At 24.0% G+C, this 18,772-nt stretch overlaps 3 protein-coding genes across 5 annotated transcripts; 1 reads left to right on the top strand and 2 right to left on the bottom strand.

Moving 5' to 3' along the window:
* Window positions 1–3,821: 3,821 nt before the first annotated feature.
* On the bottom strand, window positions 3,822–7,942 carry LOC105360689 (GTP-binding protein 2). Of its 3 annotated transcripts, none has more exons than XM_011497661.1 (7): window positions 7,791–7,942; window positions 6,364–6,639; window positions 5,986–6,282; window positions 5,642–5,902; window positions 4,903–5,296; window positions 4,379–4,664; window positions 3,822–4,154 (listed from the first exon to the last, which is right to left on the bottom strand). In XM_011497661.1, exons 2-7 carry the CDS (start codon window positions 6,635–6,637, stop codon window positions 3,870–3,872), a joined length of 1,797 nt encoding a protein of 598 aa, XP_011495963.1. In that variant the 5' UTR covers window positions 6,638–6,639; window positions 7,791–7,942; the 3' UTR covers window positions 3,822–3,869. The 3 variants fall into 3 exon arrangements, with proteins under 3 accessions (XP_011495963.1, XP_011495966.1, XP_011495964.1); XM_011497664.1 differs by having other exon boundaries at window positions 5,986–6,276; XM_011497662.1 differs by lacking the exon at window positions 7,791–7,942 and adding an exon at window positions 7,429–7,628.
* Window positions 7,943–8,590: 648 nt separating this feature from the next.
* On the top strand, window positions 8,591–9,834 carry LOC105360688 (THUMP domain-containing protein 1). The gene is made up of 4 exons (XM_011497660.1): window positions 8,591–8,898; window positions 8,965–9,150; window positions 9,236–9,480; window positions 9,596–9,834. Exons 1-4 carry the CDS (start codon window positions 8,701–8,703, stop codon window positions 9,816–9,818), a joined length of 852 nt encoding a protein of 283 aa, XP_011495962.1. The 5' UTR covers window positions 8,591–8,700; the 3' UTR covers window positions 9,819–9,834.
* A 171-nt stretch (window positions 9,835–10,005) lies between these two features.
* Window positions 10,006–18,586, bottom strand: LOC105360685 (uncharacterized). Its single transcript, XM_011497658.1, has 22 exons — window positions 18,454–18,586; window positions 18,094–18,231; window positions 17,517–18,004; window positions 16,964–17,154; window positions 16,601–16,855; window positions 16,051–16,209; window positions 15,829–15,971; window positions 15,592–15,739; window positions 15,319–15,503; window positions 14,806–15,125; window positions 14,510–14,685; window positions 13,469–13,686; window positions 13,177–13,396; window positions 12,895–13,105; window positions 12,447–12,663; window positions 12,078–12,378; window positions 11,740–12,000; window positions 11,461–11,643; window positions 10,969–11,298; window positions 10,630–10,885; window positions 10,254–10,533; window positions 10,006–10,177 (listed from the first exon to the last, which is right to left on the bottom strand). Exons 3-22 carry the CDS (start codon window positions 17,527–17,529, stop codon window positions 10,006–10,008), a joined length of 4,239 nt encoding a protein of 1,412 aa, XP_011495960.1. The 5' UTR covers window positions 17,530–18,004; window positions 18,094–18,231; window positions 18,454–18,586.
* Between the last annotated feature and the right edge of the window lie 186 nt (window positions 18,587–18,772).

The following is an 18,772-nucleotide window of genomic DNA, read 5'->3' as shown; positions in this document are numbered from 1 at the left end:
GGTCAATCGCATCGGAAAATCGACCACGCCCAAGAGGACCCTGCATCTAGCCAAGTCTCAGAGAAGGACCAATAGCAGTGGCTCCCCACTTCCGACACTTTCCGGATTAGCAGATTCGGGACTGAGCCCGGAAGGAAGTGGAAATGAAGGCGTGCATAATCTATTGTGCTGCCCAGATCAAGCTCTGATTGGTTAATTGAAAAAATAAGGGGTCCCAAGTGGAACTGGATTAATGAACTATTTAAGACGGGCAATGTAATGTACCACTGCTTATTCCTATTCCTGTTCTTCTCATGATTGAAAGGATAAGTCACGACTTACTCTCATGGAGGAGGACCAGAGACAAAATCGTTCAGCTGAGTCTAATAGAAGTTCCTTCTACGATTGTGAATTAGTATACAGTTGAAATTGATCTCATCAAGATTAGATTGCATAGGACCAGACCATTTGTAATCTCACTTGGAGACAAGGAAGGAACTTAAGAGCTGCAATTATTGAAAGGGAACTTCACATCAAGCCAACGAAGAGGGACTGGAAGAATCACGCTACACTGCAAGTAAGTCCTTACCGCTAGTACTGATTCTTCGTCTCTCGGCTTTATTCTGAAAACGGAAGGCTGAAGGTTCGACTACTGAAGCTTCCCATGCTTGCTTACGAAGCAAGACCAGCTGTTGACGCCAGTGGCTTTTTATTTCCTCTAACCTCTAATTTAGGCACCTGCTCACTCACACTGCCCATTATTCAGAGGCAACTGCTCACGTGTTGAGTAGAAACACGACAAGATTGTAGTGTTCCATCAGAGCACTACAACGATCATAACCTTCAAAGTGATAATATTCAATAGATTATAACTTATTTCTTTTCACAGTAAATCATAATCTCACCAGTTGCATGCAGAGAATAAGAAATTGATCATCTTCTAGTTCTCCAATAAAAGTATATCTCAACGCCACAAGAATATTAAGAAATATAAAGGCATGTAATCTCATCACGGTTAATGATCCCAACTTGGAAATAAAGTGAAATAAATGGAATAAACAGCAGTAACAATTATGTGTGTTAATTATTGAACCAGTGCATTAACCCTTTACTTGCCTAGCATTTCCTACACAACATCTAGTAGTTTTTTTGTTCTAAGTTGATTTTGCACGTTTGGCTGACGAGTCAGATTAGTGGAATTATTTTTGGAACAAGCAGTATATTATAAAAGAAAATAATTTTTTTAGTTTACCTAATAAACTAGTTTATAAATTATATTAGTAAATTACTAACAATACCATAATATTAAATATTATTTTTTTCAAAATGAAATTTTTTTATATTATAATTATTTAAATTGAATAAAAAAATAATAACCTACAATAATAATATTATATGTTTATAAATATCAATATTTTCAGCCTATCATATTTTTATATCTTTATAATTAAAGTAATTTAAAAAAAACAATTTAAATGTTTTTTCATTCAAAATATGTAATTCTAACGATTTACTCGATCTATGTATTTTGTTATATGCAAAAAATAATACATAAAAATCATACTTAATCTAACAGTATACTTGTCATTGTTAGTTTTATGTCTGAAAAATATAAATATTCTAATTTTTAAATACATTTACATTTTGATAAATTTCAAATAATTATTAGAAATAATAATTAGAATTGTACAACAGCTATTATTAGTTCTATTGAGTAAACAATCCAAAATGAGAAGATAATTACTTTATAAATATTTATGTATCCAAAAGAAAAAGTATCAATCCAAAATTATCTTAGATTTTGATTAATAATAATGTATGTAGAGTTAGCTCAATGAAAGTAGCAATTACTATCAAGTGATGAAAATACAATTAAGGCGTAATTAACAAACAATAATGTTCATCAGATTACGTATAATATGCAAATATTGTACTGCATGAAATCCTAGTTACATGTGAGGGCGCGCGTATTTTTAAATATATAACATTCTATATATAATGAAAATATTTATATTATTAATGTGTTTAAATTTGTTTGTTCTTTAAATTTCTTCTAATATAATGTAACATAATTAAAATGCATTTAATCATAATAATGTGGTACATAAAAATATATAAATATATATATGAACAAATTTAAATAACATGATTTTAATTTGATTTCAATAAATAAATGTGTAAAGAATAAAATATAGATTTAAATATGAAACTTAACTGATAACAAAATTATTTTAAGCGTATCTTACTAGAAAATAAAAATAACATAATATATGTAGATGTATATTTATGGATATAAATTATATTTTATTGTATTATTATTAATATATTAATTACCTTTTCAGATGCAAGGGCATACCTCAAAGTTTACTCTTTATTAGTCTTACATAAATTTCAGATTTCGATTATTAAATTATTCAATATATTTATTTAAATCTTATTTTAGGCATTTTAAAGAAAATAATTTATATTCTAATACGTAAAGAAAAATAAATAATCACTATTATTAGTAATTGTTTGTATGCACTGTAAATAGAATTATTAAATTACGCATATTTATTGTTACCAATAAACATAAACGACCATTACACATAATGAATACACTTAATTTTTCGCTGAACTAACGGTTCTATAAGAAATATTCAATGCTTGTTACTCCATGTATCTAATAGAAAATGATGGTTACTTTAAAATACAACAGCTCTTAGCTATTGAAAAATGAGGAAAAATAAATAGCGTACTTATTTGTGACATGAACAATTAAAGTTTGAATGCAAATACTAAGTTTATGTATGTATAAATAAATAAATATATAGTTATTGCAACAATATTTAATAAAACAAATAACCACTTTATGTTACATTTATGTTACATGACGTTTTTACTATTATGTTATTATATTACATATGACATCAAAAATCAAATATTTATTATTGTAATATATAATTAAAAAATGTATAAAACAAATATTTATATAAGCCTAGTATATAAACCTCAAATATATTATAATATTCACATAAGTTTGCTAATGCCATAAATTGCCAGAAACTCGTAATTATGTTTACGCATTATAATAGCTAATAAATTTACATTTTTATTGTGCATACTCCAAATGAATACCCTATTTTTCTATGAGGGGATCAACTTTGAGTTATAGATTGTTGTTTAACATGTCAAGATTAACATTGAAATTAATTTACATTGAAAATTGTATTTCTGCACGCGCGCGTGTATGAATGTATGCATATAATAAAATATTTAAATAAAATAATACTGTATTCAAACATTAAATTCAATGTGTTAAAATTTGTTATCATTTTTCTTACACAATTGTATTCAGTTACATAATATTAGAAATTACATAATTAATATATTATTTCTACAATTTTTTATACTTAATGTTTAAATATGTGTACAAGTTAAGATTTATACTCATCTGCTTATATATATTTATATAACATAATATTTATTTATTTATTTATTTATATCATCAATAAATTAAAAATGTTATATATCTATGTATGACGTATTCAGGAAAGAGAAAAATTCTTTATAAATACTGATTTAATAGTTTAGTAAGAAATTATTTTTAACCATTTTTAAAAATAATTAGTAATTCATAAATAAATTTAAAATGTTTAAAGTAGCACTATTTATTGTTATATGATCTTGGTTTGATTATCCACAAATTTCCAAATTAAAAAATATTTTAAATTCTTTATGAATTTAAAGTAATAAATATTTCTGAATTTCTTGACATAGATTATATTTTAAAATAAATAATATATAATAATAACAATTTTCATCAATAAAAAGTGCTCTTCAAAAATAGATAAAAGCATCAACCTATAAAATTTTTATTAAAATTTCCATTGATATTGATCACGTTATTCCTACGTATTTTTATCACTTATCTTTCCTAAAGGGAAAATTTGTGTTACTTTTCCTACAGCTTTTGTACGCCCCTCCCGTAATAGTAACTGCATTCCAACATGCAAATATTCTGGATGATTCAAAAATCTGAATAGTACAGATGCAGTATCAGTTGTTTGTAATCCACTTTTTTTTATATCCATTATTCCTTCTATAACACAAGTTTGTCGTACATTACCAATATGTACAGTTGCTTGAAATCCTGGATAAATAGCAGTAGAATGATATATAATTATTACAGTTGCCTGAAAAATAATTTATGTAAATTAAAATTTATTTTCAATATTAATATTTTTTAGTTATTATTTGATAATATATTTAAAGAAATAAATATAACTATTGGAACATTGCTTATAATTACAAAATTATAATTTTTATAGAATTTGTACATTGATAAAATTATTGATAATACAAATGGTTTTAGTTTTTTATTGTCAATAAGTTTCAAAAAAATTTTAATTGTATCTACCTGAAAAAAAAGAATTGCACGTGGCTGGTCTTGAACAGAGATTAATACCATACCAGGACGTAAATGAGGTAAAGGTGGATCAGTTTTTGTTAATGGTGCAAGTATTAAACTAGCACTCTGTGATGCTCGTACTAAGCAGCATGGTACTTTATTACGATGTAAACTAACAACTTTGACAGGGCTAAATTTTCCATCTGGTGAGGGACCAACAAGTAATCTTGTTCCTAAGGTTATTATTCCTTTGATAAGTAATCCACCTAATACTGGTTCTAAAGATCTTGCTATTCTAAAATGTTACAATTAATCTGTGTACTTGGTTTAAACAATTTATTCTATATCTAAATATTGCTACAATTATTAAATATTTCATTTGATAAATTGCAATATTTGTTATTATCATCATGAATTATTTCATACACATATTAATTAAAATAATTATAAAAATAACAAACAAAATTATATTATTAATTCATTAGAATTTTTAATTTAAACCTAAGGAATATAATTTAACATATTACACACACCTAAAAGTTTCATCTATTTGAAATAAGCAAACATCAGGAGCTAAATCTGGACTTATTGATTCTATAGGAGTCAAATCTCTAATAAATCTTGTTAACTCTTCTAATCCTTCACCAGTTACACAACTAATAGCAAACACTGATATTAATTTAGTATTATTCTGTTGAATACTTTGATTATTATTAATGGGTAAAGCAAATTTTTTATCACAGCCTTGTAAATTTGCAATTTTTTCTAAATGTGATAATGTTTCTTGAGGATTGCAATATCCTAAGTCAACTTTTGTAATAACAACAAAAAATGGCAAGCCAAGAGCTAGACACAAAGCCATATGCTCTTGAACGACTTCATTAACAGGAGGTGCAACGACTAGCATTACATAATGAGGTGAATAACCTAAAAATTTTAATAAAATAATGAAATATTGATTGACAAATAATAATATTAATTGTATATTATAAAGTTGATATATTAGTTTCAACTGCATTGATATATATTAGTAGTCACAATATAAAGCAAATAAATTTAGATATTGTATAAAAAATTATTTATATTTTAAAATAATTATTTAATATAAGTTAATAATAATGTTATAGAAATAAAAATTTGTTTACTGATTTATAAAAATCGATTTGATTTTCAAAAGATACTTTTATTTAACTACTTCTATTAAATATCAATATTTCATCAACATTAAACTTCTATATTAATATATATAATTTGTAAATTAATAAAATTTACCTGTCAATCCTAATAATGTTGTTCTTAAATATTTTCTGTGTCCTGCTAAGTCTATAAAAGTTACAACTTTTGAGGCATGTTCACAAATTTCTTCTGCTGTTGTCATTTCAGCATAATTTAAAACATGTCCATTATTATCAAAACCTATTATTTCATGTGAAATTGATGAAGTTCGTCCTGATTTTATTTCATGTAGGTGACGAAACACATTCAATCTTGATCGTCCTCGACCATTGTCTAATTCTCCTTGTGTTAATACACCTATATACAATTATAACAATTTCTTACAACTTTTAAGTTTTCATAAAAAGAGCATTTAATTATATTTAAGATCACTTAATTACCTAGTAAAGTTGATTTTCCTGCATCTTGACCTCCCATAACTGCAAGTCTTAAATCAATTACTTTTTCTTCTTCTCTATCATCTTTTCTAAGCTTACGAATTAAAACTTCAGCTACTGTTTTCTGATCTTTTTTGTCATTTTTAACTGTTGATTTCTGATTAGACTTTAAAGGGGTTAAGCGTTCTTTAAGGACATTTGTTGTTGCACCTAATCTAGTGGCCATATCTTGTAATGTTTGTAAAGAAGCTTTCATATCATTTATTGATAATCCTGCTAATTTTCCATTATCTTCTACTCCTAAAATTACAATAATTTATCCACATACAAATAAATAATTAGATTAGTTTGAATATTATCTCACAGTAAAAATATATTGACCAATTTGATAAATAGCTTCTCCATGTCCTTCTTGAAGACGCCATTTCATTTGGGTTACTAAGTGTTCAAATCTTTGACTAGATGGGTTTATCAGCTTTAATTTATATTCAATGTTTCCATGTTCTGGTTCTGGAGGTAATCGATCATCATTAGCTTCATAAATAGTACTATTAGAATCTGATATTTCATTCTCCTCATTTTCAGAATCATTCCAGGATTTTTCTCCTTTAAACATACTCTCTTTCATATCAAATAGCTCAAAAAATGATTCCATTACTGCCAATATAAAATTAAGATGATATTGTTATAAATTGTAAATACATTGTCAATTTGATGATCGATTTGATGATTGATCAATACATTGTAAATTTAACTATAGTATTTTATATATATGATCTATAATCATTCAAAATATTAAATAAATATTTTTTACAATTTGATTGTTTTTCGTTAAGTACTAGTAAACATTAGTAAAATATTAAAAAATAACTTATTAATAATGAAATATTTCATGTAATTCTTTTATTTTATAGTATTCCAATTCTTATAATAATGTAAATCAAAATAATTAATATATTATTGAATTAATTTAATTTTTAATTTACTAAATTATTTATTATTAGCTCACTATTCAAAAATCAATTTAATAATTAGATTATTTTCATATATTTATTCAAATTATGTCAATAAGGGTGAATGGTTTAATTAATTCTATAGAAATATATTCATAACATTAAGTTATAAGAAAAATCATTATAATACCTAATATAAAAATTAAAATGTTAATTTCTAATCAACAAATCCAAGTCATATTTTATTAATCTAGAATGTATTAAAGCAATATTTTAATCAATTTATTATTTATATTAATTAAATATTATTATTCTCTAATTTGTAAAATATCTATTTTTGCTTATTATTTTAAAATAAATATTTTCTTATAGGTTATTTAAAACAAATACCATGTTTCTTGGAAAATATACTCAATAGTTATATAAAACAATAAGAGTCGGATAAATTATAAAAAATATATATTGCAATTCTATATATTGTTTCTTTAATTACTTTGTGTTGTTTATATAATTTATAAACATGTATGCTTTTAATATTTTTAAACTTCATCTTGGTACAGTGATTGTTGAAACTTTTTTAACTTCCTATTTATATTTTTAACAAATTACAAATCTTTTTTTTTTAAACGACATATGTTCATTTATAACCGAATGGTGCAATATTCAGAATCGTCAACAATAATGAAGTATGAAATCATATGAATTCAATCACTCAGTGTAATATTTTTATATTTTATGAAAAAATATTATTATATGAGACAAAACTAATATAACATATAATAAAATTAACGGAAGTTAAATTTGCACTAAAAACGATTTATATAAAAATTAATACGAAAGTAATGGAATACTAACCTTATGTTATTTAAATGAAATTACTACTTCAATACACAATTTAAAATCCATATAATTATTTATTTATACTGTTGAAAGTTCAGCCGCAACTGATTTGCGTCTCTGATTTATGCTTTAAAATATGTAAGTAGTAGATTGATCTTCGAATATTGAAATCAACATACATATATATATATGTATATATATATAAATATGTATTGTCATTAAGAAAGTCTATGATAAATATAACAAAGTGGCATAGAATAAAGAGTTACTTGTTACATCTCTACTTTTGTTTAACAGAAAGAAAGAATTTAAATAATTTAATTTAAAATGCTAATCCCGCCCATGTCCTCACCCTCCGATGCCATTATACACTCCACCGCCATTTCTACTTAGAATTGATACCATAAATAATTCAAGAAAATTACTATTAAAAGTTTGGGGTCAAGTAGCTAGTCAATTGATAGAATACTATAATTGTTTTCAAACGTACTTAAAAATTAAATTATATTGTATAATAAATTAATTTGTTTAAATGGTATATAGTGTCAATTCTTGTCTTTAGGTGCAAAAATAGAGACTAAGAATCATTCACAATATAACATTTATTAATATATACTCAAACATAAATATTTGCAATATAAAATATTATATTCTTGAAATTATAAATTAAAACACCATGTTTCACTTTTGAATATATCATGCTTTATATAAATTAAAAATTATTGATTATTTTTAAATTAAAAATAATTAAAAATAATAAAAAAATATAAATTTTTTAATTTGATAATAGTATTTAACAATTTGTGACACCTCCATTAATTATTATCTAGAAAATATTTTTTTTAATTATAATTTAATTTCTAATCATAAAATCCATTTAAGTAAGCGTCACGGTTAAATTAACGAAATAAAATTGTATTTTGATATGAAAGAAAATAAAAAACGGAAAAATTATTTCTCAAATGAAGGAACTGATAAAAAAAAAAAGAAGCGTCTGGCGTTAGAAAATGGAATGAGAGGTTTTCTTTGCACGTGTAATTTTCGTGAAAGAGATTGTATACGAGAAGCATATAATTTGTTAAATGAATATTCAGATAAAATTTGTGAATCACAAAAAAAGCAAGTATGTAGAATGAGTAATTTCTAATTTTCGTATTATTTATTATTACATTTTCTTATATAATGTTAGCTAGAGACTTTGGATATTGAAGGAAAAGTTGAACTTGTGGAAAACGAATTAACAGTGAATAAAAATGTTGAAGAAAAGGATTACAACATAAAACAAATCACTGAAGATATTTCTGTTGCTTTAAATAAAGAAATAGATGAGTTAAAAGCAGAAGCAGTAAAACCATTATCTCAAAAAAGATTTCAAGTAAGTTTATTTTAAATACAAATTTAATACAAAATTATATTTATGTACCCATGTAGAAATATGAACTTGATATTTTCAATTAAAGGTTATTGATACTGGTGTTAAAAATGTAATATTTATCAAAAGTATGATTCCTGATACTTTAGAACTTTTAACAGCAATTATAGAAGATCTTCAAAAAACTAAAAAGCAAAAAACTAGATATTTGCTAAGAATGCTACCTATTCAAATTGTTTGTAAAGCATATCTTGATGATATAAAACCCAAAGTAGAAGTTCTTTTTGAACAATATTTCACACAAGAACCAAAAACATTTTGCATAGTTTTTAAGTAAGTTAATTATATGATAAATATTAAATTTATATAAATTTATTACATATGTTTAAATATATTAATAACCAATTTGAGGTTATAAAAATCATTAAATTATTTTTTTTTTTTTTAGTCGACGCAGCAATAGTAATTTACATCGAAATGAAGTCATAGACGACTTGGCTCAAATAATTTCAAAAAAAAATCCAGGAAATAGAACTAATTTAAAAAATCCTGATATTGCAGTTGTAATTGAAGTTATAAGAGCAGTTTGCCTTATTTCTATTGCTCCACTTTATTTCACGTACAAAAAATACAATCTCCTAGAAATATGTAATCAAAAAATAAAAATTTGAAATAGAAACCGATTTAAAAATCCATATTTATGCAAATTCGGTTCTTTTAAAAGCTAAAAATAGTTTAAAATAAGTATATAATAAATATTTCTTACATATGTTTGCATTTTATAATATTGATATTGAAATTATTTAAAATTTTATTTGTATATAATAAAATATTCATAATTCTAAACTTTTGATGTTTTTAAAGTTTTTCATAGAAATAATCACTATTTATATCGTTTAATGTACAATATCCGCAGACAAATTCTTGAATAAAATTAGGATAAAATAAAAGTATTTCATCTCGAGACCAGTGTATAGAAAGTAAAACTTCCAATAATATAAGATGAACAGTGTTTCTATCCATTCTCATCCTAAAACTCAAATTTACAATGTTAACAAATACAATATATAAAGTACAATTTTAATATCTTTTAATAAACATTCTACCATTTTGAACCAATATAAGCAAATTGAAAGTCCTTTGTTAAAGGTATTGGATGTGTGTAATTATATACAGTACTTCCTTCATCATTAGAACTTAAAATAATTTTATCAGTCTCATCATTAAGAATTAATTCAACAAAATTTCCCTTACTAATTGCAGATAATACAAATCTAGGATTATTATTGTCACATCGAGCAAGAATTAATTTTTCTGAATTTTTTTCAAAAGTATGTGAAATATTATTAGATGATTTAATTATGGAAGGAGTTAGTATACAGATACCTAACATGATTAAAAATAATAATTAATATATCCACACTATGAAGAATATTTTTTTAGTAATATTTTGATATAAAGTTAAAATTCATATGAACTTACTAAAGAATGATCTTAGAACTAAACTATCCATATACTTGTGCAATCTGTTTCTTATCAAAATATTATTAATAAAATTTTGATCAAATTCAGTTTGAATATTTTCTTCGTTTATTTGCAGTTGTCCATTATTAGAATCTTTCGGAAATGTTGCTAGAACAGTAATTTGATCTTTGTTTGGAATTTTTATAGTATTAACTCCAGCCAAATCAAAAAGAGCCTGCAGTTTCTGCCCTAATTTTAAAATTTGAATTGGAAGCTATAATATAAAGTATTTAGTATATTAAAAGTTGATAATATTTATGTCATATTTTACAAATAAAATCGTAATGAAAATATTACGTGTTCATGTGCAATGGATATTTTATATCTTCTTAATGTTGACATTTCTCTTGATGCTTCATAACAAGCTTCTGTGTATGGAATAAAAGATTTTCCATTTGCTTGCATTTGACATTCATTATAAGGCCATATATTTTTTTTGCTCTCCATGATTTGTTCATTGGTTATTTCACCAATTAAATCTATGAATATGGAAGAACCACTGCATTTACCTTTAGCTGAATCTGCTGTACCCCAAATGATATTCAATTTTATTAAAGATGGTTCACTAGGTTTTATGCTTAAAAGATTCCAATCCCAAGGAGTTTCTCTTTCTCCTTCAAAACATATCTAAAAAACAATATTATTTGTAAAATATATAAATAATAATTACATTCATTTTTTGTTAATTAATTTTAAACTGTAATATGAAAAATAAAAGTATGATAAAAATAATGCCTTCGCAAGTCTTTTAAAAATATTTGGAAAATAAAATACAAAAATTAAACATACTTTCATAACTTTTTCTCCAAGAAAACTACTACTTGCTTTTATTTTCAATGTGTCTGAAAACCAACTTGTTACAGCATATGCAATAACAACATTCCATTGTTGAAGTATCTGAGCTTTATTAAGATCTTGTCTAGTTAAAGATAACATATGATATTTATCATTTTTCATGTACTCAAAACGAATCTAAACAGTTAAAGTGAAAGGATTTATTTAAATTTCATTTTGTCAGTATATTTTTATCACATATACAATAACTTGTAAATAAAAATAAGCATCTACCTCAGAAGATTGTGTACTAATTGGTTCAATGTATACTTCTAAACCACAGCTTCCAGATGGTGGAACATAAGAAAAATAGTCGAAAAAGTGTAAACCTAATAAAACAATTTCTAAGAAAGGCCAAATTTGACAGTTACTTTGATGTGAGGATAAAATATCTGTTATAAATTTTTCAAATGGAATCTTGTCTTCACAGTTAAATACTTTTACTCCAAATAATCCACCAAGTTCAGGAGCTTTTAATACAAATAAATTATTTAACTGAAAAATGGTAATAAATCAACTAAATATATTTAAAAACTAAATATATTTTGAAATTATTTTATAACAAATATTACCTTAATTTCTTTATAAGGTAAACGTTTTACGGTATATAGATCAACACAGTTTGGACAAATAAAATTTAATTTAGTTTTTATATCAGGACCTCTAATATTTGTAACTGTTCTAACATGAGCTGTGAGTCCAGCTCTAAGTTTTTCTTCTGGTGTATTATAAGAAAAAAATAATTTGTCTTGAAAGCCAAATGTTACGTTGATTGGCAAATAACCATGAATAGATTGAGCTCTCACAGCAGCATGCCAAAGATCACTCAAAGGATTATAATTTTCAATAGATTCAGTACCATGTATTGTAGTTCTAATAAATGAAATTTTAAAATTAATAATTTAATAAAAAATAACAAATCACAAAAATAAAAATCCTACCTTAATATGACATGATTATTTCTACCATTTGATATATGCGTGAAATTTCCTCTTACTGAGAAAAGAGATGTAGCAGTAACAGCTAATCTTACAGTTGTTCCCAAATCTGTTACTTGAATAGATTCCATTGTTAATGGAACATGAATACTTTGCTGATTAACATGAAATTCCATAGTTTTATAAACATGATACGTGCTATCTTGTAAAGTTGATAAATCTGATACAATCATTAAACTTATAATTTCAGAATGATTAAAATATAATTATAACACTTGTAACATTGTTATTATTTTATTTCATTATAAATTAATAAATTTATTCAAATATAATATATTAATTATTATAAAAAGAATTTTTTATTTATATTAAAAAACTATTCAAATAAAATATAACGTGAATCGATAAAAATGTTTAGAAAACAATGTAAAAAAATATTTGTGATTCTTACAATTGAATACTTTAACAAGATTTGTTTGATTTAAATGCAAGCATAATACAGCTTTTTGTTGAATTTTTGCAATAATTTCAAGATGTACTGGATTACTAGATTGGCTTTTCAATTTAAATTGTTTAAGAATATTTTCAAGACGGGTCGATAAGGTTAAATAATTGATATTGGTTGAAAATGCATGTAAAAATCCTTCTGCCTTAATATATAACTGCAAAGAAATCGATAATCATTGTCATTTCCTTTAATTATTATTACATATAAATGGCATTTTCTAATTACCGAAATATGATTTAAATCAAAGCCAGTACCATGATTATTTAAAGTAATATAGGCTACTTCTGGAATATTTGTCAAAGAATTTGCAATTATAATTCCATGAATAATAGCACCAAAATGTCTTTGAGAATCTTGATAATCGAATAAGTAATTTCCAGTAATAATATGTTTGTTGAGTTGTGATTTTTTAAGTATTCGAGAAAATTGTGCAGCAATCCCACCACTATAATTAAATTAAAAAATTAAAATTCTAATTTATTTCAAAATAAAAAATAATGATAAAGTTTAATCTAACATATGAGTATAACACGGAAATTTCGAACGTTCCATTGATTTTATAGTAGTATAAAAAAAATTATAAAGATGTCGATTAGGTTCTCCTTTCAAATACCAATATAGAGATATAAGGCGACTTGGCATTGGATTAGAAACTATTAATAGAGTTAATGCGGCTACTCGCATTTCCAAATGCTCGGTTCGATTCACAAGAATAGGCCAATAAACAGGATATATCTAAGGAGAATAAAAAAAGAATTTTTTACATTTCTTTAATTCATATAAACATTGTTAGACTTTATTTACTCATGAAATTTCCTATAAAATATGTAATTAACATATTTTAATTTGTCCTATAACTTTGTAGTAATACAAAAGTAATAGATTCTTAAATAAACTTTATGAAATTAAAGTAATTGATTTTAAATTATTAATAACATATGTAAGAAAGATGCATTTGAATTATATACTTGTAATTTTGTAATTAAACTATAATATATACATTGCTGTTTTTATGTTAAATGTAAATATTTAAACATTAATGCCATTTTTTAAAACTTAGAGAAAATCGCTATCTACCTTTCAAAATATCGAAAGAACTTATTTTTTGTAGTTATTAACGAAATGTATGTATCAAAATATTAATTTAATTATACAAGAAATTGAAATAAAATTAAAAATAAATTAAAATGCTCAAAAGTATTTGCTGTTTTCAAATACAAATAAAATTCATACTGAAAATAATAAAACATTTTTATTAATTATTGTAATTTTATATCTAAAAATTCTCATATAATATTTTTAATAAAATAATATTAATTATTTTCAAGAAAATTATTTTCAAATTACGTATGTAATTTTATAATTTCAAAAATTTATAATGTCAGATTTCACATTTTAAAAGAATTATGGGTCATATGAAATAACTTCTTTTTATCATGATATTTACTTCTAATAAATCAAATTAAAATGTATGAAAGTTTAATATATCAATAGATACATATGTATAAAAATTATCTGAAATTTACTCATTCTAAAATTAAAATAAAGATGTACAGACCACATCAGGTCGAAGTGGAGCAGTTGGTAATGACGCCCAAGCAGCAAGCACTCGAAGATGTCGAGATTCAACACTATTTCCACTTGCAATGGGTTCAAGAAATTCAACAACACGTCCAAGTTGAATATTTGATAATCCTTCTAACCAAACCATTTTTTTCTCATAATCTCTATTCTCTTTAAAAGAAGTTAAATAAAATTATTAATTTGATTCATTATGCAATAATATACATTAATATCCATTCCAATAATTATATAGTAAAAATAAAGTTAAAAATGAAATCAAAATTAAATTACCTGTAAATTTATCCAAATAAAGTTTAACATAATCATCAAGCATTTCATAGGGGCAATAAAGAAGACATGTCTTATAAATTAAGGTTCCAAATGTAAGTATACCTGTATTCTGTATTTCGGAAGCAATTTTAATATGAAGATTAAGCAGTGGTTGCAAACCTAATAATAATTGTACATCAGGTTTGCGAACATGAAAAGGAAGATGTGTCAATAATTGTATTGAAGTAATATCTGATACTGTTTGTGATTGAATAAGTTCTAATACAAATAATGCAGATTCTGTAGTTCCAACTTGTGGTAGCGCTTCTAAAAACATATTTCTTAAGCATAAAAATATATAATTATTAAATACCTAGAAACTTCATTTGACAAATTTTTAAATTGCATAAAATTGTTTTGAATACAAATATATTATATGTTAAATAAAAACAATTATATATTATAACTAAAAAATAAAAAATATATTGTTATTTTCTTACAAATAAATATAAATTTTTTAAAGTTTTGAACTACCTAACAGTCTCTTCTTTATAACTAGTTCCGGATATATTATTATAAGCTGTTTGTAAGTCAACTCTATTTAGCATACCAAGATAATATATTAGAGCAGAAATTGTTGTGTTATGAAGATTGTTAATTTCTTTATCTAAACCTGGATTTTCAAGTCGTTGACTTAAACGATCCAAAAGAATGCTTATCTTTGTAAAAAATGAATTTTAAATTATTTTAAATATTTTAAGAATATATTTATCGTTATTAAAAATAAATAATTATTTTTCTACTTACATATTTAAAAATTGAACTTTTTTTTGGAGTTCCTCTACCTTGAGTTAAATCATCGTCAGGGAGTTCATGTTGCAAATTTTTTATTTGGAAATTTTTTTTAGTATAATTTATCATATGATCTTTTTCTGATATGAATGTTATTTGTTGGCTATTATCATTTGTTAAAATTAAAATTTATCATTAAAATTAAAAATTATTTTATGAATAATAACTTTAAATATTCGGTATATAACTTACTTAATAATCATAAACTGAGCTTCTCCAAGACTATGAAAAGGTTGAATGTAAATTTCACCAGTAACATTAATATAAAAAAGTTTAATTATATTTTTTTCAAAAAAAATTTCATAAATTCTTTCACTGGATTTCATTACTGGATTCTGTAAATATAATAATATATCGATTAACTATATGATTTTTTATTAATTATTGATTTTCAAATAAACGTTATTCAAATACTTGATCACTGCTAAAACAAGGCATTTGTGGAACATTACTCCATGTTCGATGTGGATGACCTAAGCATGTTCGAGGATCTACTGACTTACGTATTACTCGTTTATTAGCAGACTCAATTGTTACAACATATTCTGTTGTACATTGTCCATAATGATTTACCTATTTATGAATATTTACATGCTCGTGATTAATAATTATTTTATAATGATAACAAAGAATTCTTCATTATCATTATTTAGTATATTTATGTTTCTAAACGTTATCAAAATTAAATCTATAAAGTTCAATTATAAATTGAAAAATAGTTTAATACATGTTATTTAAATAATAAATGTTAAAAACAACAAGAAAAAGATTAAAATTTTATAATATATTTAACTAAATCATATATTTTAATGAAATAATTAAATTTCTTTGTTCAATATGTAGTTTTTCTTATATAAATCTGTACATATTAACTAATATATATATACATAATACTTTTACACATTGAAATCCAATAAAGTTGTATATAATAAATGTATAATGTTCATTATGATTTGAATCTTACTTCAAGAGAATGAAATGCAACTTGAGATTCTAAAGTAACCAAATCAAGTTGTAAAATTCCAGCAACATTCCGTTTAATATTTGTAGCCCACACTTCTTCATTAACTTCAACACTAAAATTTTCAATTTGACCCATTTTATATTGAATTTTGAAAGGCTTTTGTAACTGTTCTATATGTCCATCTAATAATATAGCATCCTTTTTCATATCAAGTTCATCTATGCCATTAGACACTTTAGTTTTTAATGATTGAAACTTAAAAAATAAATCACTTTTATATTATTTATATATCATATATCATATTTAAAATTATTTATATTTCATTGATTAAAATGATTAATTGATACAATGTTTTAAATATACCTGCATTATAACTGCATTTTGATCAGCTTGAACTATCAATAACCCAGAAAAACCCCAAACCGATTGTGCTTTTGAAGGCGACAATACACCTGAACTAGCTATTGCTTCATAATCAAAAATATATTCTTTTCCTGGTATAAAAAATCCATCAATACTCTCAGAAGTTAATATAAAAATAACACCTAAAATTGCTGTATATTTTGAATTATAACTTAAAACTGTTCTTGAACGATCTATAACTAAACCAATAAATTTGTAAAACTTGTTATGTCATAAATAATTGAAAATATTTTACTCAATAATGAGAATTTTTTACTTAAAATAAATATACATTAGAGTAATCTCAACCTGAAAGTTTCAAGTAAATAAAATATAAATATAAATTATAATTTTTATGAAATTTTATAACAATTTAATTAATTTAATATACACGTTTAAAAATTGAATGTTACTGCATTAGTTTATTAAAATAATAATTTATATCATACTGTAATGATAAAAAATAAAATTAGAATTAGATTAATGTATTAAAAATTGTTGATAACAAACTTACTTTGATGCTTCATATTATTTACAAATTCCGTAACTGCAAAGAATGGTCTATAAAAATTCAAATTATTTGATGATTTCACTGAAGCTGTCTTTTATCTTCTTATTTGCTTTCATCAATATTTTATATGTGATTAGTAAAACCACAAACTCAGCTCTTGAAAGCCAATAAAAAATGAACAGAAATGGAAAAGAAGCAGCAACAGTTCAACGCAAAATTAAATAAAAAAATTTTCAGAATCCAAAAGAACATATTGAGTGAAAGTCAATGATGCAAAAACTGAGTAAAGACCTTGCGCGCTATTTATAGGTTGGTGATTGTTATAATAGGAAAAGAGAGAAGGATTAAGATAAGGCGACTTTTAACCTCTCACCTATCAGTAAGTGAGCGAGACATTATCTAGCTGACTAAGACCGATAACGAAGACTTTGCACTTGTAGAATAGATTTTTCCATGTGTTTTATTATGTACAATATTCAAAATCGAAATATCTACAAGATATAAAACTTTTAATTAAAGAAATTATTTTATTTAAATATTTAATTCATTTATCGATTTATGAGTTTCGTTTAATATGTGCCTCAACCATTTAAATAATTCCGTGGATTTACATGGTGTAGATGAGTCACTCATAAAAGAATCGACGCTGTAGATTTTTGCAACTATTTACATAGGTGTGATGATTTTTAAAATAGATCTGGAGTATTCCCAAGCCTCACTGCAAAGTAAAAAACAAATTATAATAATTAGGCCATTGATACAAAATATTGAGTTTTATACATCAATTATATTTTATAAAAAATGTATTTAATATATTTATTAGATTAAATAATAGAATAAAAATTAAAATATATATATTTTTACAAATAATCTCGGGTAATTAACAACTTTTAATAATTTATATCAACTGTAATTCATTTAAATTTCTTAAATAAGTTACTTGTGAGCTGGATTAGCTTGATCAAGTTGTTCACTCAGTTGTTGAATTAAAGCAGCAAACATTTTTAAATGATCGATCGTTTCCCCTTGTAACCAAGCTCGCGGTAGTGTACTCATTATCTAATTAAAAAATGTTTAAAATATTTAAAATTTATAAACCCTATAATAATAAAAATGCTGTATTGAAAAATACCAAGAGCATAAGCAGGAATTGACACTCTTAATCCAGCAAGAAGATATCTGTTTAATATCGATCCTAAGGCAATATTTTTTAGTTTATTATCACCGATCAAACCCTGCCAACTTAACAGATTTCGTAG

Source organism: Ceratosolen solmsi, unplaced genomic scaffold (genome assembly GCF_000503995.2).
Source record: "Ceratosolen solmsi marchali unplaced genomic scaffold, CerSol_1.0 scaffold47, whole genome shotgun sequence".
In the NCBI taxonomy this organism is placed as follows: domain Eukaryota; kingdom Metazoa; phylum Arthropoda; class Insecta; order Hymenoptera; family Agaonidae; genus Ceratosolen; species Ceratosolen solmsi.
Note: the sequence above shows the minus strand (reverse complement) of the source record. Positions and strands in the feature narration are given on the sequence as shown.